At 38.0% G+C, this 25,253-nt stretch overlaps 1 protein-coding gene across 1 annotated transcript; it reads right to left on the bottom strand.

Annotated features, from left to right (window-relative positions):
* Window positions 1-726: 726 nt before the first annotated feature.
* Window positions 727-25,253, bottom strand: LOC121489759 (LRP2 binding protein). The gene is made up of 10 exons (XM_041753080.1): window positions 24,975-25,253; window positions 24,128-24,290; window positions 23,571-23,697; window positions 22,330-22,442; window positions 19,356-19,469; window positions 6,834-6,976; window positions 6,643-6,748; window positions 5,336-5,559; window positions 3,723-3,897; window positions 727-1,153 (listed from the first exon to the last, which is right to left on the bottom strand). Exons 3-10 carry the CDS (start codon window positions 23,674-23,676, stop codon window positions 1,088-1,090), a joined length of 1,047 nt encoding a protein of 348 aa, XP_041609014.1. The 5' UTR covers window positions 23,677-23,697; window positions 24,128-24,290; window positions 24,975-25,253; the 3' UTR covers window positions 727-1,087.

The following is a 25,253-nucleotide window of genomic DNA, read 5'->3' on the forward strand; positions in this document are numbered from 1 at the left end:
TAAAATAAAGTCACATCAGTCTAGTATGTTTACAGAGAAAGCATCATGAAGGTATCTTTACGACAGTGTTTTCAGAGTATGTTTCACAGATGCACACCGCTATACCATCTTCTCCATCTGGATCCCGCGGTTTTTATTATCAACTTTTGTCTTCATAGACTTCATTAATATAAGAAAAGCCTGCTGCTAATTTAAATTTTTAGCATATTTAATTGCAGTTCTTATATTGATAGATGATTTGAGACTCATATTTACTTGCTTTGACATACACTTAAGGTTTTTTTAATTCTAAAAAATTAGTCTAAGCACAAAGAAACATCTTACTTAATTATCAGGAATATAGCCATTATTTTACTCATTTAGATCTTTAAGGGAGATGTGGAGAGGCCAGATTCTAAGCAATTTCTTAAACTTTTTTTGAAGTTTATAATAACCAATTATTTATAAGAATCTTTTTTAAGAATACAAGATATCCCGAAAGACTTAGTGCAGTTGTAACTTTAATTTCTTCAGAAGTATAAATGCTACACAAATTTATTTAACATTATTTGAAAGTTTCTTTAAATTTCTTTTTATTTCTTATTAGTTTTGTGAATCTCAAATTAAAAATTTTAAATGACAACAAATTAAAATTAATAATCTATCCAGAATTCACAAAACTAAGGATCAAAGAAATTTAAGGAATTAAACTTTCAAATGGTGGTTTGTTTTTTTTTTAATGTTTGTTGGCATTTATATTTCTGAAGGAATTACAGCTAAGACTGCACTAAGTCTTTTGGATGCTCTATTTAAAGAAAAGAAAAAGGTATTTGCTTTACGGAATGGTTTTCTGTATTTGATGTGACATAGGCCAGTCTGTAGGCCTAAAAGCTGGATCTTCTTTCGGGCCTCTCTTAGCAATTTGATCCTATAGCTGGGTTTTGAGTTGCAAAATTACAGATTTAAGAATGAATGTAACATGTCATCAGCTTAAAATACCCAGGGTAATGTAACTTGGGCTGCAGAATATAACCAAACACAGCTCCTATGAAAATACACACATTCTAAGGTGTTAGGGTTGATGATCTTTGTTGAAATGTGTCATGGTCTAAATCCTTTGACGAATAAGTAAACAGTGAAGTTCCTCTGCCAGTGCAGGGTTCAGACGACAAGCCTTAAAAATCAAAGATAAAGCATCAGTTATTTAAATATATTTTGAATTGTTGTATCTTATTAAAATTTAAGAAAAGTTTTTGGTTTGTTTTTAATAACTACAGTGAATTTCAGGGGAATTTCTTAGTTGAGATACATTTCTATTTTGATTTCTTGGTAAAGGAGGTTCATATTAGTCTATGCAAAAAAGATGACACTAAGAATAACTATGCTGCTGTGACTTGAAAGAGAAAATTTTATCAGTGCCGGGAATAAAGGGAATTTACACACTGATAGCATTCTGTGTTACAAATTATTAAAATAAGTAACATGGAAAGCATTAACATTTAGCCTCAAGCTTGCTATTATCTTTTTTTTTTTTTTTAAAGATTTTATTTATTTATTCATGAGAGAGAGAGAGCGAGAGAGAGAGGCAGAGACACAGGCAGAGGGAGAAGCAGGCTCCATGCAGGGAGCCCAACCTGTGACTCGATCCGGGTCTCCAGGATCACACCCTGGACTGAAGGCGGCGCTAAACCGCTGAGCCACCAGGGGCTGCCCAAACTTGCTACTATCTTATATGAATAGCAACATCTATGATAATCTTACTTTAAAATAACATTTTATTATGATAAAGTAAAAAGCGAGCAGTAATAATGCATGTAAAACGGCCTAGAACATCAAGAATTTGGAAGAGACATCAGAGGTTAGACACAGATCAGATCCAGATCAGATCCAGACACTTGGTCACTGGATACCTGCTTGGTTGCTAAGTCACGTCTTCTAGGAAAAACTTTTGTTTCTTTCCTGAGCAGTTGTATTAGAAGATTTTTCTTTACACTAAGCTAAAATTTCCCTCCATATACTTTAGCTTCAGTGAAGAGGTCCTAGGAGAATATACGAAGCTGGTTTCGTGGAGACCCAGAGAGGCAAAGTAGCTGGCAGTGACCTATCCTGTTGGTGGCAGAGCTGAGAGCAGGCCTGGGTCTCCCGACCTTATGACCCTACACACAGTCTCTACACCCCCAGGACCTTACCTTTTTCACACTTAACACCTGCCTTTGGCTATGGTTCTGCTCCCTTCCCAGCTGTTCCTTTTCTGTAGGACAGCCTTTCAGTCTGGTGAAGACCACTGTCCACCCTCTCCTGTCCTTTTTTTTCCTGAATATAATACTCAGTTTCTCTTATCACAGCTCATATGACAGGATTCCAGACCCTTCCCTGGCCTGCTACTCTTGAATTTTCTCCATTTTTAAAAGCATCTTCTGTAAAATACAGTAGTCAAAATTGAGTAATGGGATCTTATCTTCCACCATGTGGAAAATAGTTTTAAGACTGCAGTCTGTTTGCTCTACTGTTGTATTTGGAATGAATATATACACATTTCAGGATATATTTGGCCCAGATTTTTCTCTGCTTGCATTTATTTAGAAAGGACATGATGGATGGCACAGAACCTGAAACTGACTTGGTTTGGAAATTGGTATAATTCAGAGAGCTTTTCGATTTTTTTTAAAAGTTAAAGACAACTATTTTTCTTACTAACAGGATGGTGTAGTGGTAAATATCTCAAACATCAGTTGTTTTTGTGTACTGTGTTCCTATATTTATGTGTTGATGTGGACTTAATGCTCTGGAAATTCTAATCTCAAACAAAATAACTTAGGGTTTCCAAAGTTTCCTGCACTTTGGAGCTCCCCTGAAAAGCTCGTGATTCATTTGTTCTGAAATAAGGTCTGGGCTTTGGAATTTTTAAAAGATCCCCAGGTGATTTTAAGATAGAGAAAAGCTTGGGAACCACTGCTGTACTATAGTCAGATTCAGGCAAAGGATTTAGGAAATGGTTCCTTGTCTTGTTCCCTGCTCCAGCTAAACAACTTGTGCACCCCACGAATTGCTTTATAAATTTTAAGAAGATAATAATTCTAGTTTGGACTTCATGGATGTCATGGACCTAACTAAGGCATGTACAGTTTTATCACATTCGTTTTTTAAAAACCGTACTTGCACTTGCACTTATTCATAATGACTCCTCCTGTCCCCAACCCCCTTCTCACTTTTTTAGTTGCTTGATTTTAGACATGAAATCCATTTGGGGTCTAAAGCACATGAATTAAAACATGAAAAGATTTATTTCCACTGATTAACTCAAACTCATGCATAACTCCTCTGAAGTGTGGCAGATGTCATACATGACATTTTAAAACACTAGATTTCAAAAAAATAAAAATAAAAACACAACACTAGATTTCATTAAGGTACTAGAATGAGAATAGATTCACACTTCTGGGTGGAAGAAGGCATCAGCATTCTGGCCTTAAGGTCTTGGTGCTGGGCCTGAGGCTGCAGAGTAGCAGGGTGCTGAGACAATAATTTGCATTAAAATGGGACTTTTTATCATCTGAGTTTGTAAGAATCTGGCCAAATTGTCTGCAGATAATCCCTGTGTCTGACAACCCCTCCCACACTGGTGATCTGCACAACAGTTCAGTAGGAAAAAGATGCTAACCCATAAAGATGTTCAAGGCTTAACTAAAAGCTCAGAAATTTTCTATTTGGGTCGATTTATATATGTTCTTAGGCTTACTTACTTTAGAAAAGTAGAGTTTAGCTGTTGCTTCATCCTTTGTGACACCCAAGCCAAGCTGAAGGCAGCGGGCATGGTAGAAGGATGCCTTGGCCATGCCCCTGATGATGAATTCCGGGAGACAGTCTGTGACCTGGGCTATCATGGGGATGTCGTGAACCTCATCGTAGTCAGCAATCCTGTTGTGATGGTTAATTGTGAAGTTAAAAAGGACATGTTCAGAAATTGTCCTTGTACCCCAGTGATATCCTTTATTTCTCCCCGTTTGAGAACTGAGTTGTTTATTATGTGGTGAAGGGTAAATATAAAGTTAAAAACCAGGGGAAGAGGAACCACCAGAGTGGTTATATCACAGCCTCTCTGATACTACTTATCGGGCTTAACAACCACTGAAAAAGATGTATTTCTTTTTTTTTTTAACATTAATATTTTAAACTTAATATCATTTTGCATATTTAAACAATGGGGGGAAGGCATTTTCTATTTCTTTGGGTCATTTATTCAAACATTGGCCTTAAATTTGGACTTTGGTCACATAGGATCAGAAAACATACTGTAACTTACCCATCTATCTTTGTTAAAAATGGGTAAGAAAAAGAAGTCCTCCTTTTTCACCCTGACACAAGTATGGAGAGTTGTGTGAGAATGAAATCTACTCAACCCCATGTCACCCATGATATTATGGGGAATAGGAATGTGGACGATGATGGAAAGTCTGAAAGATTTTAAGAACGATTTAAAGTCTTGGTGTTAACTTGAAGATTTGGGACTTTGGGGATCATACTTTTAAGTAGCCCACTGCCTGGAAGCCATGATACTGGGGGATAGAGGGTAAAACCAGCTCTTTCATCCTGTGTTGCAGATGGCTGCCTCACCCTGGGCTAGGGAAGAGGGGGACCTGGCAGCTCTGTGAGGCATTATTGGGAGGGAAACATCAGCAGGGCCTTATAGTGTCTCTAGAGGACATCAGGTTTGCTTTTCTTGGTACATTGCTTTTTTAAGTTATGAGCAAATAAATGTAGGAAAGTACATGGGCTCAGAGAAATCTCCATGTTATTTTATGAAATGTTAATGTTGACATCTTTTTTGTTGTTGTTGTTTTTGTTGACGTCTTTTAACCATTATTCTCATTTTACAATCTTTATCAAGCTATCTTGCAATTGTGCAGTGATAGAACTTGTGCCTAAAGAGTCTAGGAAGAAATTAAAACATATTTAACAAGCATTTCTGTTATGCTAAACTATGTTAAGTACTTCATATACACCATTTTTATAATTCTGTAAAGCATTTTCTTCTTTATAAAAAAGGAAATTGATGTCCCAAAAAAGTTAAACTAGATTAAGATCGCTCAGCTGGTATATAGAGCAAATAGCACTGAAATCCTGAAGACTAATGGCATAGAATTATACTATTCAATATGGCAGCTACTAAATACAGATGGCTATTTAAATTAATTAAAATCCAATGAAATGTAACAGTTCGGCCCTCAGAGGCACTAGCCCCATTTCAAGTGCTCAGTAGCCATCTTTTCTAATATTGCGGCAAGTTCTATGAACAGACCTGGGTGCAGAACATCTAGTAGGAGATGTTGTAAATGCTTCCATGGAGCTTATTTACCTTTTGGAAAATGTAACACACTTAGTAAAAAAATTCATCTTATAGTAGTATTCCACAAGATTCCCTTGAGCATAGACATTTCCACGTTCTGCTGCTTCCCTTAAGCACTCCAGGGCAGCTTCAGTATCCTGGCGGATGCCTTGTCCATAAAAATACATTAGTCCAAGTGCACCCTGGGACTCCAGATTTCCATTGCCACATGCCTCCGAGTGCCAATAAAATGCCTAAGAAAGAACATAATTTCAACTTATTCACCAGGGGAAATTGTAAGGGAATACTGGAAAGAAAGATCTGTAATTAAAAGATGGCACTATTAATTAATGTCTAGGACACTGTTCTAGCACCTTGAGTGTGTCTCAGGTTAGCACTAGTTTCACATACCTAGGAGAGAATGCTAAGGTGAGCCCATCTGTTTTCTACCCACAGTGTAGGTTAGGTCACAGTCTAGACAGTGCAGCTGTCTTAGGATTCAAGAGTTTCACATTTCTCTGGAGGATCAGGAAGGTAGGAAGTAGGAACTAAGTGTCTGCTAGGCTTTGAGACACACCTGCAATGAGGCACAACAGAGAGAGCAGAGCTGAGGCTGAGGGACAGAGCTCCAGGTGGATCTCAAGAGATGGTGCCCACTGAGATCAGAGGCAACCAAGATAAAAGCTGCAGGTGGTCGTGAGTACATTTGCCCAATATGCAGCTACAATGAATATGAATTAGTTCAAAAAATTATTTCCAAGTGGCTGTTCAGTTATCCGAAGAGGGTCTTGGTTGCTATGTGTTTCTTATATGTTTGTCCTTAATGCCTTTTACAGTAGGACTTGGCTCTACATTTCCTTCTCCCCATAGGATTTCTTAGAAAATATTTGTCATTAATGAATAAAGAGATTGTATTTCTGTAAAAACCTTACATGGATTTAATTTTAGCTAGGGGTTTTTGGTGTATTTTACTTCTTAGCATCATTACTTTCTCAGAACAAATTAATTTTAATTTATTCACATGTGAAGGATTTGGGCTATATTTCAGGACTCTCTTAGCTTTCATGGTATTTTGTTTTTATTATTTTGTTTGTGTGACTTTTTATAGCATACGAAATGTTCTCACATCTGTGGACTCCTTTCGTAGAAGGGAGGATGAATAAAGGGTGAAATGAGCTTTGAGATGCTAAAATGTAAACTTTCTTTACATTTTAAAGAACTATAAGAAATCTTTAAACTGAACATTCAGTCTTCACCACCCACCGTTCAAAAAAGAAATAGTGAAATAAATACTAATCTGTATGTGCTAACATTAAAAACAAATAGATCAGTGTTACCTTTTCTAAATCTTTAGGCTCTTTTGTTGAATAATACAATCCTAGGATACTTTGAGCCTTCACACTAGCTTTTGGATTTCCATTGTCTGCAGCAAAAAGCCACAGTCTAAAAGAGAAAGGCAAGGCAAGTTATTCTTTGTGTCAGCATTTGATTTAAAAAAAAAAAAATCTTGTTCTCAGCTAAAAACTACCTTTCAGCTTCCTCATCTGATCGTTTGACGCCTTTCCCTTCATAATAAGCTCTTCCAAGGTTGTAGGCAGCTGCAAATTGTAAGTGTCTTGCTTTGGGACATGGAGAATCAACAATTTTCTTCATATATTCCACTCCTTTTTCCTTCCACAAAGGAAAAGAACAACAACAACAAAAACCCTAGTTTTTAGTTTTACCCAGACTAAATTCTTTCTCCCAATAATATTGTAGTCTTCACCCTCTGACATGATGTTTGATGTCATGACTCTGTGCCCAGACAGGATGGTTGTGCTTTAGTCTGCAGAGCTGGAAATGATGGAGGGACAGAGGGAGAGAGGAGAGAGAGGACGGGAGGATACATCTCCCAAGTAGACATTTCCAGAGCTCCAGGATATAAGGCATTGCCCTCATTTTATAGCTTCCAGACTTGCTATGTGTTTCAATATGGTTTTTTTTCTCTCCTCCCTCCCACTTTAGATCCTTTATTCTGCATGGGTACAGCTTTTAGAACTTATCAAAATACAAGAATAGCTGTAACCTCTTCCACATTTATAATTAGAGTACACTTGTGAGCCCCAAACACTGTCTTTTCCCTTCAAGCACAGTAAGAGTGCTCAGTGATAATTTACATCCGATATGCTAATCTTCATATGACATCTGCATAGTCACAAGGAGCTCACAGAAGACACTGCCCCCTCCAAAAAAATCTGTCGACACAAACTTTCAACCATCACTCCAAATAAGAGAACACACGTTTTCTATGCACTACATTCTAGCTTTTATCCTTCACTGCTCTCTCCAAGTTCTGTTGCTGGCTGAATACCTCAGTAATAGCAGATAAAGGTATTTGCCTTCTAGTGAGTCCCAATTCATAAGGATTTATTTTTGTGAATGTGTGACATGGGTTTCTGCCTTTTTCTTCCCAAACCTAATAGTAAGAGGGAGTTTACTGGTAGTCAAGTGATGTGATTGTATAAATCCTTCCACAGATAGCTAAATCTGGAGCAATTTTTTTTGTTTGTTTGTTTTTGTTTGTTTGTTTTTTAAGTAGGTTACAAAAAACTCCCCAACTTTCTAGAGATGCTGGAAAACTTATCAGAGCCCAACAAGATGGAGGAGAGATTACTCTTAAAAACTGCAAATGAAAGGGATCCATGAAGTTCAGTGAACACCGGTCTGGATAAACACAAAGTAGCTTTCCTAGGCATACATCATAGTCAAACTGCTGAAAGCCAAAGAAATCTTCAAAGCAGCCAGAGAAAAATGACACATTAAATGCAGGAGAACAACCATATGATTAGTACTTCAGAAGAATGAAGTCATACTGTGCATCTTTTCTGACTACAACAGTATGAAACTAGAAAGAACAAAAGAAAAGGGGGGGGAACCACATGGAGGCTAAACAACATGATAATGAACAACCATGAGTGAACAAAGCAAAGAGAAATCAACAAAATACATGGAGACAAATGAAAATGGAAACACAACATTCCCAAATATTGGGACATAGCAAAGGCAGTTCTAAGAGGGACATATATAACAATAAGGCCTACCTCAGGAAACAATAAAAAGCTCAAACAATCTAACCTTACATCTAAAGGAAACAGAAAAGGAAGAACAAAGTCCAAGGTATGTAGAAGGAAGAAATAATAGATATCAGAGCAGAAATAAATGAGGACTGGAAAAAAAAAATGAAACCAAGAACTAGTTCTTTGAAAAGATAAACATATGCTCACAAATTGGACAACCTTAAAGAAATGGATAAATTTTTAGAAGCATACAATCTTCTGAAACTGAATCAAGAAGAAATTAAAAAATGATCAGATTGATGACTAGTAACGAAACAGAATCAATAATAAAAAAACTAACAAAAAAGTCCAGGAACAGATGTCTTCATAGGTAGATTCTACCAAACATTTAAAGAAAAGTTAAAACCTATTTTCCTCAAACTATTCCAAAAAATAGAAGAAGGAAGGTTTCCATATACATTTAATGAGGCCAGCATTAACCTGATGTCAAAACCAAAGACACCACAAAAACAGAAAACTGCAGGCTAATATTCATGATGAACATAGATGCAAAATCCTCAACAAAATATTAGCAAAACAAATCCACCAATACATTAAAAGGATCATTCACCATAATCAAGTGGGACTTATTCCAGGGATGCAAGGATGGTTCAGTATTCACAATCAATCAGCGAGATACACGACATCAGCAAAACAAAGGATACAAACCATATGATCATCTCAATAGATGCAGAAAAAAAAAATCTGATAAAATTCAACATCCAGTCATGATAAAAACTCTCAACAAAATATGTTTAGAGAAAGCATACCTCAACACGATAAAGGCCATATATGAAAAACCTACAGCTAATATCTTACTGGTAAAAAATCAAGAACTTTTCCCCTAAAATCAGGAACAAGACAAAGATGTCCACTCTTACTACTTTTATTCAACATAATCCTGGAAGTCCTAGCCACAGCAATCAGACAAGAAAAAGAAGTATTCATTTTGATAAATAGGTTAAATGGTGACTGTTTACAGATGACATAATACTTAATGTAGAAAATCCTAAAGACTCCACAAAAAACTACTGGAAGTAGTAAATGAAGTCAGTAAAGTTGAAGGATACAAAATTAATACTCAGAAATCAGTAGTATGTCTACACATTAACAAAAAAGTAGTAGAAAGAAATTAAGAGATTCCATTTACATGGAGCACTGTGTGGTTAAGTGTCTGCTTTCAGCTCAGGTCATGATCTCAGGGTCCTGGGGATAGAGTCCTGTGTCAGGCTCCCTGTTTAGCGGGAAGTTTGCTTTTCTCTCTCCCTCTGCCCCTCTCCCATTCATTCTCTGTCTCTCTCTAATAAAATCCTTAAAACAACAACAACAAACCTCCATTTACAGTTGCACCAAACAGAATAAAATACCTAGGAATAAACTTAACCAAAGAGTTGAAAGACCCATACTATGAAAACTATAAAACACTGATGAAGGAAATTGAAGATGACACAAACAAATGGAAAGATATTCCATACTCCTGGATTGGAAGAATTACATTGTTAAAATGTCTATATTACCCAAAGTAATGTACAGATTCAGTATAACCCCTATCAAAATACCAACAGCATTTTTCACAACAGGAGAACAAATATTACTGAAATTAGCTTGGAACCACAAAAGACTCTGAGTAGGCAAAGTAATCTTGGTAAAGAACAGCAAGAGGTATCACAATTCTAGATTTCAAGGTATACTATAAAGCTGTAGTAATAAAAACAGTATAGTACTGGCACAAAAGCAATAGATTACTGGAACAGAAGAGAAAGCCCAGAAGTAAACCCAAAATTATATATAATCATGATATATGTATGACCAAGGAGGCAAAAATATACAATGAGAGGAAGACAGTCTTTTCCAGCATAAATGGTGCTGGAAAAACTGGGCAGCTACATGTAAAAGAATGAAACTGGACCACTTTCTAATACCATACACAAAAATAAACTCAAAAGGGACTAAAGACTTAAATGTGAGACCTGAAACCATAAAATTCCTAAAAAACAGGTAGTGTTTCTCTGACATTGGCCATAGCAACATTTTTCTAGATGTGTCTCCTAAGGCAAGAGAAGCAAAAGCCAAAATAAACTATTGATACTATGTCAAAAGTTTTTTGCAGCACAGTGAAGAAAACCACCACCAAAAGAAAAGGCCAAAAACTGAGTGGGAGAAGATATTTGCAAATGATATATTTGATAAGCAGTTAATATCCAAAATATATAAATAACTTACCCAACTCCCTCTCACACACAAATAATCCAATTTAAAAATGGGCAGGAGACCTGAATATCCATTTTACCAAAGAACACCTACAGATGGCCAACAGACACATGGAAAGATATTCAACATCCCTTATCATCAGGGAAATGCAAATCAAAACCACAATGAGATATCACTTCATACCTGTCAGAATGGCTAAAATAAAAAAGACAAGAAATAACAAGTGTTGGGTGAGATATAGAGAAAATGGAACCCTTGTGCACTGTTGGTGGGAATGCAAACTGGTACAACCACTGCAAAAAACAGTATGGAAGTTCCTCAAAAAATTAAGAAATGAACTACCACATATGATCCAGTAATTCCACTACTGGGTATTTACTCAAAGATAATGAAAATTGATAGATGAATGGATAAGGACGATGTGGTGTATATGTATGCACATGTACCTTAAATTAATATAGCATTATATCTCAATAAAACCAGCTTGGTGGGGGGGGGGACAATAGAAGAAGTAGTGACTGGCTTCTCATGGGAGTTAATGAAGGCCAGAAGATTTGGGAATAGCATTTTTAAAATGTGGAAAAGAAAAACTCAACCAGCAAAACAATTCATCAAAAATGAAGGCAGATTAAAGACATTTTTAAATGATCAAAATCAGAAAGAATTCATCACCTGCAAACTGTACTGTAAGAAATACCCTTCAAAGGAAATTCTTCAGGTTGAAAGGAAATGAATATGGTGCCAGGTGGCTACTCAAGTTGATAGGAAGGAATGAAGAGTTCCAGAAATGGTAAGTATATAACAAATATAAAAGGATATACATATATATACATGTGTGCATAATTGTTTTCCTCTTAGTTTCTTCAAAAGATATGACTAAAGCAAAAATTACAGCAGTCTTCTATTTGGGGATTTATAATGTAAATTTAAGAAGTATAGTATGACAGCACTAAAGATTGGGGATGGGCAGGTAAATGAAAGCATACTATTCAAGGTTCCTAGATTTCACCTGAAGTAATTCATAAACTCCATGTAAATCATGCTAAGTTAAAAGTGCATATTGTTATTTCTAGGGCAACTATTTTAAAAAGGTATATATAACTAGAAAATAAAAAGGTAATCAAATTGTTCTACCACCATTTCTCACAGACTTAAAATAGCAATTTTATGATATGCTAAATACCCACATATCTATGTACATCTGTTTCTGGACTCTTGTTCTTTTGATCTTTGCCTTATTCCTGAACAAAAACCACATTGCTTTAAGTACTACAAATGTATATTTGGCTCCTTGCTCTTTCATATGAATTTTTATTTTTATGGTTTTTTTTTAATTTAAAAAAATATTTTGTTTATTTATTTGACAGAGATAGAGAACACAAGCAGGGGGAGTAGCAGGCTGAGGGAGAGGGAGAAGCAGGCTGCCCTCAGACCAGGGAGCTCAACACAAGATACCTGGACCCTGGGATCATGACCTGAGCCAAAGTCAGCTGCTTAACCGACTGAGCCACCCAGGTGCCTTCATGTGGATTTTTAATCATTTGGCCACATGCCATAAAATATCTTACAGGAAATTTGATTCTGATTGCATGTAATTTATGAATTTATGAAGTTAAATCTGGGGAGTGGTTAGAGGTAAGATGTAGAAAAATAGTGTCTCTGGAAAACAGAAGCCCCTGCTGCCTGATGAGCCATAGACCATGAATTTAATAAGGTCAAATCTCCTGCTGTCTGGCACTAAATTACACTCAAATGTTTATTGCCTTATCCTAAAGAAAGTGTTTAAAAACCCTTTTTAGGAGTCTATGAGATAGGGAAAGAAAAGTTAAAACAGGTGAACTTGTCCTCACCACAATTTTGTCTCAGTCAAAATTTAGTGGCTTTACTCATTTTTTTCTCCAAGCACTATTTCCAGTTTCCATTTGTAGCTTCCCCAGATGTTGGGGCTCTCATGTGATTGTTATCTCTGTGGGGTAATAATGACCTTTGAATGCTTCCTGAAGAATACAGTTCAAGTCTACCACACAAAGCATCATGGTTCAACCAGACTCTAAATGAAATTAGTATCAAGAACTTAGCAAAAGTTCTTTTTTCTAAAAGAAAGTGATAAAACTTAAGAGTTAGATCTTTGCCCCTGTATTGTGGGTTATGAGTATGATCAAGCTAACACTGTAATTCTAGGTAAGGGGGTGGCCTGCATAGGCGATCTTCTTCATGCTCCTCCGGCCTCCATATGTAATTACATTCAAGCCATTCTATTATGGGGTTGCCATATGCCAGCCCTTGAATCTGCCAATCTTCTTTGTGTTTTAAATTCCCATACTTTCAGTTTATTCTGTATCTGTGACCATACTCATTTCTTTGTTCCTCTTTCCCTCTTTGGTACTCATTTATCTGGCAAATAAACCATTTCTCTGCCTACCTGGCTGCATTCAAGAACACAGCCGTGGTGACAGGTCCTTCTTTAAATCTGTGATCACAGATTTCAGAGTGAGCGCTCAGCCCTGGCAAACAACACCACCAATTTGTCTCATCAATTCTCCCTCCCACTTGCCTGGTAGAGAAGATACTATTTCAGACCTTATCCTTCCTCTTCACGCTTCCACTGCTCGCTGTCCTGGCCCTCATTCTCAGCTCATGGCTTCACCTTTTAAAAATTTTTATTTATAGGATCCCTGGGTGGCGCAGCGGTTTGGCGCCTGCCTTTGGCCCAGGGCGCGATCCTGGAGACCCGGGATCGAATCCCACATCAGGCTCCCGGTGCATGGAGCCTGCTTCTCCCTCTGCCTGTGTCTCTGCCTCTCTCTCTTTCTCTCTGTATGACTATCATAAATAAATAAAAAAATTTAAAAAAAAATTTTTATTTATGTTTTTATATATATAAAAAAAGAAGTGGTTCATGACTTGTGTGTCATCCTTGTACACAAGAACTATGCTAATTTTCTGTCATTCCAGTTTTAGTATACGTACTGCTGATGTAAGCACATGGCTTCACTTTTATTTCACTGAGAAAAAGAGAAAATCAAAAGAAACAAATCTGTGAATTTACTCGATTCAGCATTTTTTCCCTCTGGAATAGATCTTGTGCATCGACTTACAAATATACTGTGGTATCTCGGATCTGGGGTGGAACCCCCCTCAAGTCTATGATCCCCTCATTATTGCACATGTATTTGTTCTGCGTTGTGACAAAACTCAGTGCTTAAGTCCACGTCCTCATGTCCATACCATTCCTCAGTCCACCCTGACGTTGGTCCCTTAGCACTCCACCACTGAGAAGGCTTGTCAGAGTCTCCAGTGAGATTCATCTAATATGCCTAATAGTAAGTGCTCAGTTTTCATGATACTCACTTCAGCAGAATTTGAGACGGTTGATCACTCTCTCTTGAACCAGTTTTATCATCTGACTTCCCCTTTACCACACACTCCTGATCTCCCTCCCTTCTCCCTGGCGGCTCCTCTCTATTCTCCTTTGCTGGCTGTCCTTTCCCTTCTGACCGTCTCTGTCTTCACCTTTTCCTATTCTCTGCATCCACTCATTCAGCAACCATATCCAGTCTGGTGCCCTAACTGCCCCTGCTCAGATAGCCCCCTGCTGAGTTGACCAGTCCCAACTGCATCACTGATCTCCAGACTATTTGACATCTCTGTACAGGCGACTTCAGAGGTAATGTGGAAACAAACATTTAGGTTTTCTTGTTACTTCCAAACCTGCTCCTCCCTTAGTTATCCCTTTGTTGTTAAATGCCAACATCTTTCTTGATTCCTTCCCTTATTTATTATTATGTATTATTCCTACCGCTCTCCTAGTCCACCAGAAGACCTGTATCCTCTTAAAAGTATATCCTGGGGGATCCTTGGGTGGCGCAGCGGTTTAGCGCCTGCCTCTGGCCCAGGGCGCGATCCTGGAGACCCGGGATCGAATCCCACGTCAGGCTCCCAGTGCATGGAGCCTGCTTCTCCCTCTGCCTATGTCTCTGCCTCTCTCTCTCTCTCTCTCTCTGTGACTATCATAAATAAATAAAAGTTAACAACAACAACAACAAAGTATATCCTGGGATGCCTGGGTGGCTCAGTGGTTGAGTGTCTGCTTTCAGCTCAGGGCATGATCCCGGGGTCCTGGGATTGAGTCTCACATCAGGCTCCCCACAGGGAGCCTGCTTCTCTCTCTGCCCGTATCTCTCATTAATAAATAAATAAAATATTAAAAAAAGAAAAACATATCCTAAATTTGTCCCCTTTTCTCTATTTCCATGATGGTACTTTAGTTTAAGTGGTTTATCTGAACTGCAGTGGCTTCCCAACTAGCTTCCTGCTTCTACTCCTGCCTCCATTCTATCCATTCTCCACACAACAGACAACATGATTTTTTAAAAAATAGAAATCCTATGAATTTGACTCCCTTTCAGTGTTTTCACACTACATTGATAACATAAGCCCTAGTTTACCAAGTCCCCTGTGGTCTGACCCTGTCTCACTGGTGTGACAACATTCCAGTTGTGCCTGCCTTCTTTCTCAGACCTTAACATATTTCCTTTGTCTGGAATGTGATTCCCCAGATCTGTATACAAGAGGGGTTTCTCCCTCTTGTTGCTTGGTTCTTAGTTCAAATATCAGATAAAATGATGATGGAACAATACACGGAGGAAAAGTAGAAACCCAAAATCAAGATATTCAACTTAATGTTAGAGAATGACCAATGACTAGGAAATGGACAGAACTGGGAAAGTTGTTAAGTTGGTATGGATTTCGAAGTTGGTTCTTTGTGCATGGGGCGGAGGAGAGATAATAGCTGGAAAATGAAGTGGGAGATGAAAATGATGCCAGTTTCGCCTTTGCGCGCTGTGGTACATAGCGATGTGGCAGGAGAGCCCTCGACCTACAGAGGGGTGGACGTGGGACAGCTAACTTTCTGATAAGGTAAGGAGGCGAATGAAATAGTCTGAGAAAAGGCTGAGGATTTGCCAGCTGGAATGTTTAGGAGGGAGAGCAGCTGTGAGAACAGGGGAGGAAGCAGAATGCAATACGGAGTCAAGAATGTGTAAGAAAACAAATGACCAGAAAGATATACAATGCGTGTGGTGGCCACAGATGATACAGCTGTGAGGCCTGGTGGGACCAAGTGAAGTCAGGGTTCTGAATGGAATTCTGATATCAAGTTCAGGAACAGTCACAGTGGGTTAGCCTCATGATACCTGGTAGGGACCCCTGTGGGCAGCAATCTGATAGATTCAGGAAACTTGGGACTAGTGTGAGGATTTACAATGGAATTATTTACCAAGAATTTGAATTTGAATTTGAATTAACCAAGTAAATGTTACTTTATGTCGTCTCTTGGTGGCCAGCTGGCTGGCTGTCCATGGGAACACTCCAAATCATGCCCTTCTATTTACGTCCAGCATTGAAGTTTTTGAAAGATGGACAGGATGTCATCAGATTTGGATTTTGGAAAGATAACTTCGGTGGCAGTTTGAATAATGAATTTGGGACAAGGGCAAGAAGTTGGGGATCTGTTTCTGAAATAACCCAGGTAAGGGGTACTGTGAGGCTGAACTGGAAAAGAAGGAGTGGGCATAAAGGACTGGGGACAGATCTGAAAGATATTCAAGAGACGGTAGGAGTAGGTGCAATGGAAACAAGACTCCCTAGTTTGGGCTTTGGCTACTCCTAAGTTATAAGGAAACACACTTCCTAGTACTGTTTGTTTGTTTGTTTGTTTTCCTAGTACTGTTTTTTAAAAGTTTTCATTATGAGAAGTTCTGGGGTTTATGAAATGCTTTTTCAATACAGGGTGTCTTTTATTCAAGCTACTAAAGTGGTATATTCATAGATTTCCTTATATTGAATTGTTAAATATCTGGGCTAAATTTTGCTTGGTTATGATACCTCATTCTTCTAATGTATTATTGATTTTGTTTGTAACCATGGCAAATATTTTATCACCTTAACAGCTGCCACCATAATTTTTCTTCGATAGGATCTTTCTCTAGGAAAGTTCTCTGGAAAGGCCAAAGAGATTAGGTGGCAACTGCCTCAAAGAGTATGGTTAAATGGATGCAGAATTGGCATTGAGATTACTGTGCTGGCCCAAGTTTCTATATAGAGAACTTTTAAGTGCCTGGCTTCCTATGTCTATAGAGCATGGGTCATGGGTAGTTGTGCCAAGACTAGTTGGGTTAGTAAACATGTGAAGGGCTGGCTGAGGAAGTCAGGTCCAGGTTCCTGAATCAGGTGTCCTACCATTGCTCCCTCCATCCATCTGCCATTCCTTACCTTACATGCTGTGCTTCCTTCTGAGAGTCAGTACATGGCAGCTGCTCTGTGAAGACTCCCCTGGCCTTGGCTCTGTGCCTAATACTGCATCTGTCCCAGTCCCGGACCCACAACTGCACTCACAGTCATTCTCAAGACTATGCCTTCCTTTTCATGCTCATCTTTGCTTCTCCAGCATCTCAGACTGTTCTGCCTCGTAAATGTTTGTGAAATGAAAGAGTGAGTGAATAAGACAATGAATCAAAATAAACCAGAGCTGGATAAGTCACAAGAGTAGCACGCACCTCGGGGACTGTAGAGGAGGTGCTCACACTGCATAAACACCGCTTTTGTGCCCTTTAAGGCAATTCCAAGGATGACGATGACCTCTGTGAGTGGTACCAGGGCACAAAGAAACTCCACTGCCTTAAACAGAATTTGTGTGTGTTTCAAGCAACAGATTTATAAGTTAAGTAGATGTGGACTCAGAGAGACCAGGAGATGCTTACTAAACTATCTAGGGAGAGACAGGCAGTTGGCTGTATAGACCTCAGCATGAGGTTTTGGGGTGAAGACGATAATTTGGAAGTCTTTTAAAAGTACAGGTAATGAGGGGGGCCTGGGTGGTTCAGTCAGTTAAGTGTCTGTCTTCAGCTCAGGTCATGATCTCACGGTCCTGGGATGGAGCCCCATGTTGGACTCTGCTCAGCAGGGAGCCTGCTTCTCCCTCTGCCCCTCCCCTCACTTGTATGTGTACACACTCTCTCTCAAGTAAAGTCTTTTTAAAAAAAGGTATAAGTAGTGTTAGCCATGGGACTGATTGAGCTTAGAACAAGAGAGTAAGTAAAGGACAGCGGGGACTCAGGTTCTGACACGCTTCAACACTTAGAAGCAGCTAGCAAAGGGCAGGGAGTGGCTGTGAAGAGGTGAACAGGGAAAATTGTATCACAAACACATAGAAGATGGTGCAAAGAGGTATACAAAGCATGGGAGAGAATCTTAGAGGAACATGTTTCAAGAAGGATGTGGTCAATTGTGTTCATTCAATTCATAGGAGGGGCAATGGAGTCATGGATCCCACCTGTTACTATGCTTTTAACAGGTTAAACTATGAATAGGTTAAAATAAAACATTTAATGGAAATATTAATTTTTTTAACCATTTACTTATTTCACATGCTATGATTATAAAAAAGTAAAAGTGAAGAATTTCAGGAATTAAAGAACAGTCCTCATTGTTGACTCTATACAACATAAAGTCTGGAAAGAAAACACTGGATACCTTCTACCTGTGTCTTACGTTATTTTACATGTGGTTCAATCTCATTAACAACTATGTGAGGTTAATGGGTTTTATTTTGTATGCTGCCTCCAGTGGATTGAATTGGTAATGTAACCTTAAAGCTTTGTATTGATTAAAGTTCTGAGGCTATGTCTGGATTCAGCTAGAAAGGGGGCTCTGATCAATTACCCAGGATGGCCATGGCCAGGGGTGTAGGGAAATGGCAGATGTATCTCTAACTTAGGTTCATTTATCCTCATTTTACAAATGAGGAAACTACAGACCAGAAATAATTTCCCAAAGATCATACTTCTTGTAAGTAGTGAAGAGAGGATTTGAAAGCATATAATTTTTCACAAATTTTTAATAGACCATTATGGAGAGAAGAGCTTTGCTAGTGAACAGAGAAACAAACTTCTGAATATCTTTGAAAATTTTTAAAGTAAATTCCTAATTTTTATGATAGTGTATGAAATTTCCCTGTAAAATGAGACCAAAAAGAAAAACTAAAAAATAAAGAAGAGAGAAAACTGTAATACTGCTCTCCAAAACCTCATAGCTTAGTTTATTCTTTTCTTTAACTTTAAACATGCACAAGCAAATGAAGCCTAGAAATATTATTGATACATATTAATTATGTAGGTATTAAAATGATAATAGACTCTATTTATTGACAAGGAGAAAGATATTCAAAATTGTTAGGTGAAAAGGGATATTTAAAAACATGTATGGTATCGTCGTCCTACATTGAAAAAATGTACACACACTCAATATATGTATATAGTGAAGACAAATGACCAGAAAGATGTACAATATATAAAATTATATATATATATATATATAATTTTTTGCCTGGTGTGATACATTGAAGGATATACTGTAGAATAATAACCAGATTCACATTGGTAGTAGAATTTGGTGATCCTATTTTTGCTCATTTTCTAACTTTTCTCCAGGTAGTTTTGGAATAACTTTTAAAAATAAAGGAAAATGTTTTAAAATATAAGTGTTATTGACAGAGGTAGTGAGGAAGGGGCAAAAAGAAATTTTGTTTTTTCACATAAATGTAAAAGTGAATACTGCTATCCTTGAAATGCTAAAAGGGTAGATATTAAAATTAAGCACAGAAATATATTATTAAAATATAAATAATTATATCAAATAATCCACTAACAATGAAATCTTAAACATTGAACGAAACAGCAACTTACAGCATCTATAGGTGTCCCCAGCCCATCGTAATACATTACTCCTAGCTGGTAAGTTGCTTGATGGTCTTTTTCCTTGATTTCTTCAAACTGTTCTAATGCTTCTTCATACCATCCCTAGAAGCTCAGGAAATATTGAGTTATTTTTACTATTACCTTAAAGTAATCCCAAATATTTAACTCCCACCCAAATTTAGCTAAAAGAACCAAATATAACAAAAGACAGCAACTAATTTATGGAATTTGCAAGTATGGCATCGACACCAGTAAACATGCTATAAAATCAATTAAAGAGACCTGGATATGGCACCTGGGGGAAGTGCCCAGGAAAAATTGGGGCAAGACTCTCTTTTGCTTATACTGGTACTTTTGGATATTGCCAAACTTCTCTCAAAATGGCAGCGAGCCCTCTGCTCAATCCGTCTTGCCATGTCCCCCACCACTCCTGGAGTTTAAGAAACATCAGAGCTGGGACCAGAGAGTCAAGGGAAAATGTGAACATCAGGATATATCCACTATTATTAGATATCCACTATTACTATGGCTCATGTCCTCCAGTACTGCAGTTCTCCAGTTAGGGAGAAGACATGGAAAAACAAATGTGATTCTCTAAAATTATCATTCTCCCATACTTCCTATAGAAACCTACATGTTTTAAGATTCCTTGGCAGTTATCTGATACTGAGGTGTGAGGAACTAATAGGGCTTATATCGTAATCCACCAAGGAAAATGCCTTACACTAAAGAATGAATCATGTGTAATTGTGGAAAGAAAGTGTGTTACTGAATTAGATGGCTATTACTTAGGTAGAGAAGACCAGAGAAAGACAACTTCTGGAAGATACAAAAACAACTGAATTCCTTTTTTCATAAACTATAATTAGTCAACAAATTAATAAAACTAATAAAAACTGTATTAAAATACTAACAAATACTAATTTTAAAGAACACATTATAATGAGTTAATGACCTAGTTGTTAAGACTCTTTCTCCTTTCTCCAATGTTTGGCTTAGATGGGAGAGAGCTGGAAAAGTGAGAATACTCAATAGGAAGGAAAAGAAAGGAGGCCGTGTTAGTTTTTTATGATTTTCAATGCCATCTACATGCTGGAAAATCTCAAATATATACTTTGAATCCAGACTTCTCCTTTGAGATTTAGACTCTTAACATGTAAGTTTCTACTTTGAAGCCTGTCTATGTGGATACTAATGGACTAATGGTCCATTAGTATAAACACAGTGTATATAAAACCTGAACCCTTGATCGCCCTCTCAAAATTCACCCTCCTCACTTCTGTATTTTTCGGTCAATGATGATATTTATTTGTGTCTCCAAAATAAATCCAGGACCTAGCTTCCACTGCTGCCACTCTGATCAAGACCACTATCCTCTGTTGCCGGGAGTAGTATAATTTCCCCTAAACTGGTTCCATGCTTGACTTCTAATCTGTTCTCATTAACAGATTCAAAACACTCCAATGTCTTCTGACTACAATTTACACGAAGCTCATCTAGAGTCATACTTTGCCTTGCTGATTACCACGTTGGTCTCAATTCCCAGAGCTCACAGAGCCCCCTCTCATCCCTGAAACAAAACACTGCATTTTCTCACCTCCACCTGTAATGCACTTCCACTTGGCTATTTGTGCTGCTCATTTCCTTTTCTTCAAATTAGTGTCAACCACAGTGTCTTTCCACCCTATTTCTAAATTATTCTCTATCATGGTACCCAGTTAACTGCTCTTATAGTACTCCTCCTTATTTCTTCACCTATTTTCTTCCCCTGGTAGACTTTAAGTTTTATGAAATGGGGACCATTCTGGTTCCCTTGTCACCATATGGTCTTAGTTTAGCATAATAATAGTAAACACCTATAAAGCACTTATTCTGTTAGTAAATACTTTTACAATGAATACAATCTTCACAATAGTTCTAGGAAATGCACATTATTACCCCCCTTTTACAGATGAAAAAAACTGAGACTCCATGAGGTTAAGTATTTGTGCCCAAGGCTACACAGTTTACAAGCTAAGATATCTTGCTCTTAACCTATGCTATCCTCATGGTTGACAGGTGCATGATGAGTCCTCAATAAATATTTGTTGCCAGAAGGAATGATGGAGCCATCAGATTTAAGAGTAAGTAGGATATAGGTTAAAAGCTGCCCAAATATTCAGTGAGTGGTCAGGGATTGGGGACACCTGGTGGTCCATTTCACATCACCCCGCAGGGGTCAATGAAGGACTGATGCTATATTATGGAAATTTAAGTGATGGTTTTGCACAGTTCCTCCTACATCTGCTCCTTAGGATGCTTCAGCATAATGTGGAGAAAGAAGGCACTTCCCTCCTACCTCTAGAAAGGAACCTATAAAGCCTCTAAGTACTAGATAAGAAACAGGGTCTTTAGTTATTCATATGAAAAGATTTTGTAAATGATGTTAATTAGTTGGGGCAAAAGTAAAAATTATATTTTTAATTTTTAGTATGAGAATGGATTTTATACTAGAATGACTCCTATAAATGACTTGCATTAGAATGGCTTTTATGGAGGAAGGTCAAATATCTCCTTAACGGTGTACTTAAAGCCACAACCATAACCTATGGTATTTGCCAGAAATCCCTCTGCATAACAACCTAAGGAGCTCTATGGGAAATTTTGCTATGAGGATCCAACAATAGCATTATATGAAATGAAAACAGGAAAAAATAAAATAAAAACAGATAAGGAGGCAAACCATAAGACTCTTAACTCTAGGGAACAAACTGAGGGTGGCTATAGGGGAGAGGGGTGGGGGGATGGGGTAATTGGGTGATGGGCATTAAGGAGGGTACATGATGGAGTGAGCACTGGGTGTTATACACAACTGATGAATCACTAAATTCTGCCTGCCCCTGAAACGAATAATACAATAGTTAACAATGTTAACTAAACTGAATTTAAATACATTTTTAAAAAAGAAAACAGGAAATGATACCTCTTCAAAATATAGTTGGCCTCGGAGGAAATATGCCAGAGCATCCCCTCTTCTTATTCTTTCCTTCAAGAGCTGCAATGCCTTATCCACCAAATTTGCATGGCTGTAATGATCTGGTTTTTAAAAGGTAAAGAATTCCATCTTTATCCATACGAAATGAATTTCCTCTCTTGAAGTCATGAATTATACAGAACTCATCTGGCACTGTTTATACTAGTTTTTTTTTTTTTTAAGAGTTATTTATTTACTCATGAGAGACACACAGAGAGAGGCAGAGACACAGGCAGAGGGAGAAGCAGGCTCCATGCAGGGAGCCCGATGCAGGACTTGATTCCAGATTCCAGGATCACAACCTGAGCTGAAGGCAGGTTCTTCAAATTTCAACTGCAAATTCAACTGCTGAGCCACCCAGGTGACCCATTTATACTAGTTTCCTTCCTAGTTCTCATTCATAAAACTGGCCTCCTTAGCTCAAGGGAAAAACATCACAGCACCTAACCCCGTGCCTTGTAAAATCAAGTATGTGTTGATGGTTTCCAAACTAACCCAATTTACTACTAGGCAGGAGCTCTAGCAATGCTGTGTGTAGTTCTTTAGGCAAAGCTACCTGTGGATGAGTGAAATTCTTAATTTGAGCTTTAATTTGGACTACTCTAACCAAATGAGCTAGTAACCATCCTCAATTTAATATTAGTAGATCTACAGAAACAAAATGGCAGCTTTCAATGACAATTGGAAGTATGGCAATGTTTTCTTTAATAAAAGTGACATCTGGGATCCCTGGGTGGCGCAGCGGTTTGGCGCCTGCCTTTGGCCCAGGACGCGATCCTGGAGACCCGGGATCGAATCCCACGTCGGGCTCCCGGTGCATGGAGCCTGCTTCTCCCTCTGCCTGTGTCTTTGCCTCTCTCTCTCTCTCTCTATGTGACTATCATAAGTAAATAAAAATTTAAAAAAATAAATAAATAAATAAATAAAATAAAAGTGACATCTGGCTTTTCTTTTCCAGAAGGGTGTCCTAAAATCCTAAGAGTAAAACCAGGATTAGAATCTAATTATGAGACTTCTCCACTGATGATTTGGTACCAGATAAGCAGCAATTTCTCAGATTCTTACAGGAAAGCTAAAAAGAACAGTAAAGTTAACCACTTCCTTGACAGCAGTGAGACTCCTATGTCTTGTCTTTTTTTGCTCTGGTGTACAGAATGGACTTTTAGTGAGAATATTATCAGAATTTGTACCAGTCTTTTCCTTCCTCCATTGGAAGAATTTTGGGTTCTTAGCTCCGTATTGGGATAGAGAGGTATAAAAGGGGTTCTTGGGCAACTTTTCACTGGTCAACTTCATCCTGTTTCCACAATGTGTATCCTGTAAACAAGAATAAAAAACAAGATGGTAAAAATATTTTCATCCAGAAAAGTGCAAAAGGACTCCACTCTCATTTGGCATTCATTATAAAAAGCAACCTCCCCGCATTAGCCTAGGGATAGGGCAGCAAACTACCAGCCCTGGGAGGTGCATATTCTTTCTGGGAAACCAGAGCCTTCCATAGGTACAAGAGGCACAACCATCCTCCATGTCTGTTTCCACGGCGAGGGATTCATGATGAGAGCCCTTTGCAAGTCCTCTCTGGCTGAGAGTTCACAACTGCAGTGCCTTGTGTCACCCACCATGCCTGCCACTAGTAGGAACTGGTGACACTGCCCATAGATAAGAGTTCTGGTGCCCTGGTACTTTGCCTTGCAACTCAAGCTCATGACACTTACTCATTTCAAATTAAAGCATTCGTCTATTTTACCTGGGAATACACTTTATTTTAGCTGTGTTGTTCAGTTTTATCTTCCCATCTGTATTGGATTGCCATGTTAGAAGATGGATCACAGTTGAATGGAAAATCAAAGCCTTCATATAAAATGTAGAGGCCACCTCATTTGGGATGAAGGAGTCCAGGCTGGCCCAGGCTGAGGGTAGTGAGACAGCAAATTCAGTTGTTGCTATGCTTTTTTGTTTATTCCTCGGCATTCTACTGTTACAGCGACTTTAACCAATCAGGAACAAGCTTCCAGTAAAGATTCCTGATTGGTGGTGAGCAGAACAACTCAGGAGACCTTTAGTGTGATTGGAAAGCTGCATTTATACTATTATGTCAAACTATTTTGGACAATAGATTGCTTCCTTAATTAGAATGAAGTGCAGAAAAGGGAGATAATTCAGTATATTAGGGAAAAGAAACCCACTGCAATATCTTTGTCATTTTGGAAGAGGTATTTAATTTTTTAAAAAGTCAATTTCTTGAATTGTAGTGTGGACTGACTATAAGTAATTTGAACTAGAGGATTTCCAAATGTCTGTTGCTAGATATATAGAATTTTTTGATTATATGATTCCAAAAAACTTTTGTTTATGTTAGGGTAAAAGTCTCCAATGAGCTTTGAGGTGAAGCAATAATAGGTAAATCATTTAGACAAAACCCAATTCAGACAGGATGATATAGATAGCATTGTCAATTTACTGAGAAACTGGTTATAGAAGCTTTTATTTTACTGAAGACATTAACCTGTGTGCTATCATATCCAAGAGGGCTAAGAAAAAACTTGGCATATTCAGGAACAGCATCGGAAATGAAGCAAGTCAAAACACAATACCTCCTTTGAACTCATGTTACTCTCTGTGGTTACAATGCTGCACCTAGTTTTTGTTGTAGCTTGAAAGAAGCATTGGAGAGGGTCTAGAAAACATAAGCAAAGATTGATTGAGCTCTTAAATGCCAGGTATTGTTCTTTGTTCTAAGTGCTCAGGCAGTAGCTCCTCCAAGACTTTATGAAGTAAGAGCTATTATAAGGCCTCTTTAACATATGGGGACACTGAGGGGGTTAAGTAACTTGCCTCAGGTTATAGCGCTAGGATGTGGGACAACTGGGACA

This window comes from Vulpes lagopus, chromosome 4 (assembly GCF_018345385.1).
Source record: "Vulpes lagopus strain Blue_001 chromosome 4, ASM1834538v1, whole genome shotgun sequence".
Taxonomy (NCBI): Eukaryota; Metazoa; Chordata; class Mammalia; order Carnivora; family Canidae; genus Vulpes; species Vulpes lagopus.

Bases quoted from the DNA above. Each gene is read 5' to 3' on its own strand.
- LOC121489759 (XM_041753080.1), bottom strand. From the start codon at position 23,676: ATGAAGTTGACCAGTGAAAAGTTGCCCAAGAACCCCTTTTATACCTCT. The intron at 22,443-23,570 runs GTACAAATTCTG...TTTAAAAACCAG, and splicing joins ATGGAGGAAGGAAAAGACTG to ATCATTACAGCCATGCAAAT. The intron at 19,470-22,329 runs GTATCATTTCCT...CTGAGCTTCTAG, and splicing joins GCCAACTATATTTTGAAGAG to GGATGGTATGAAGAAGCATT.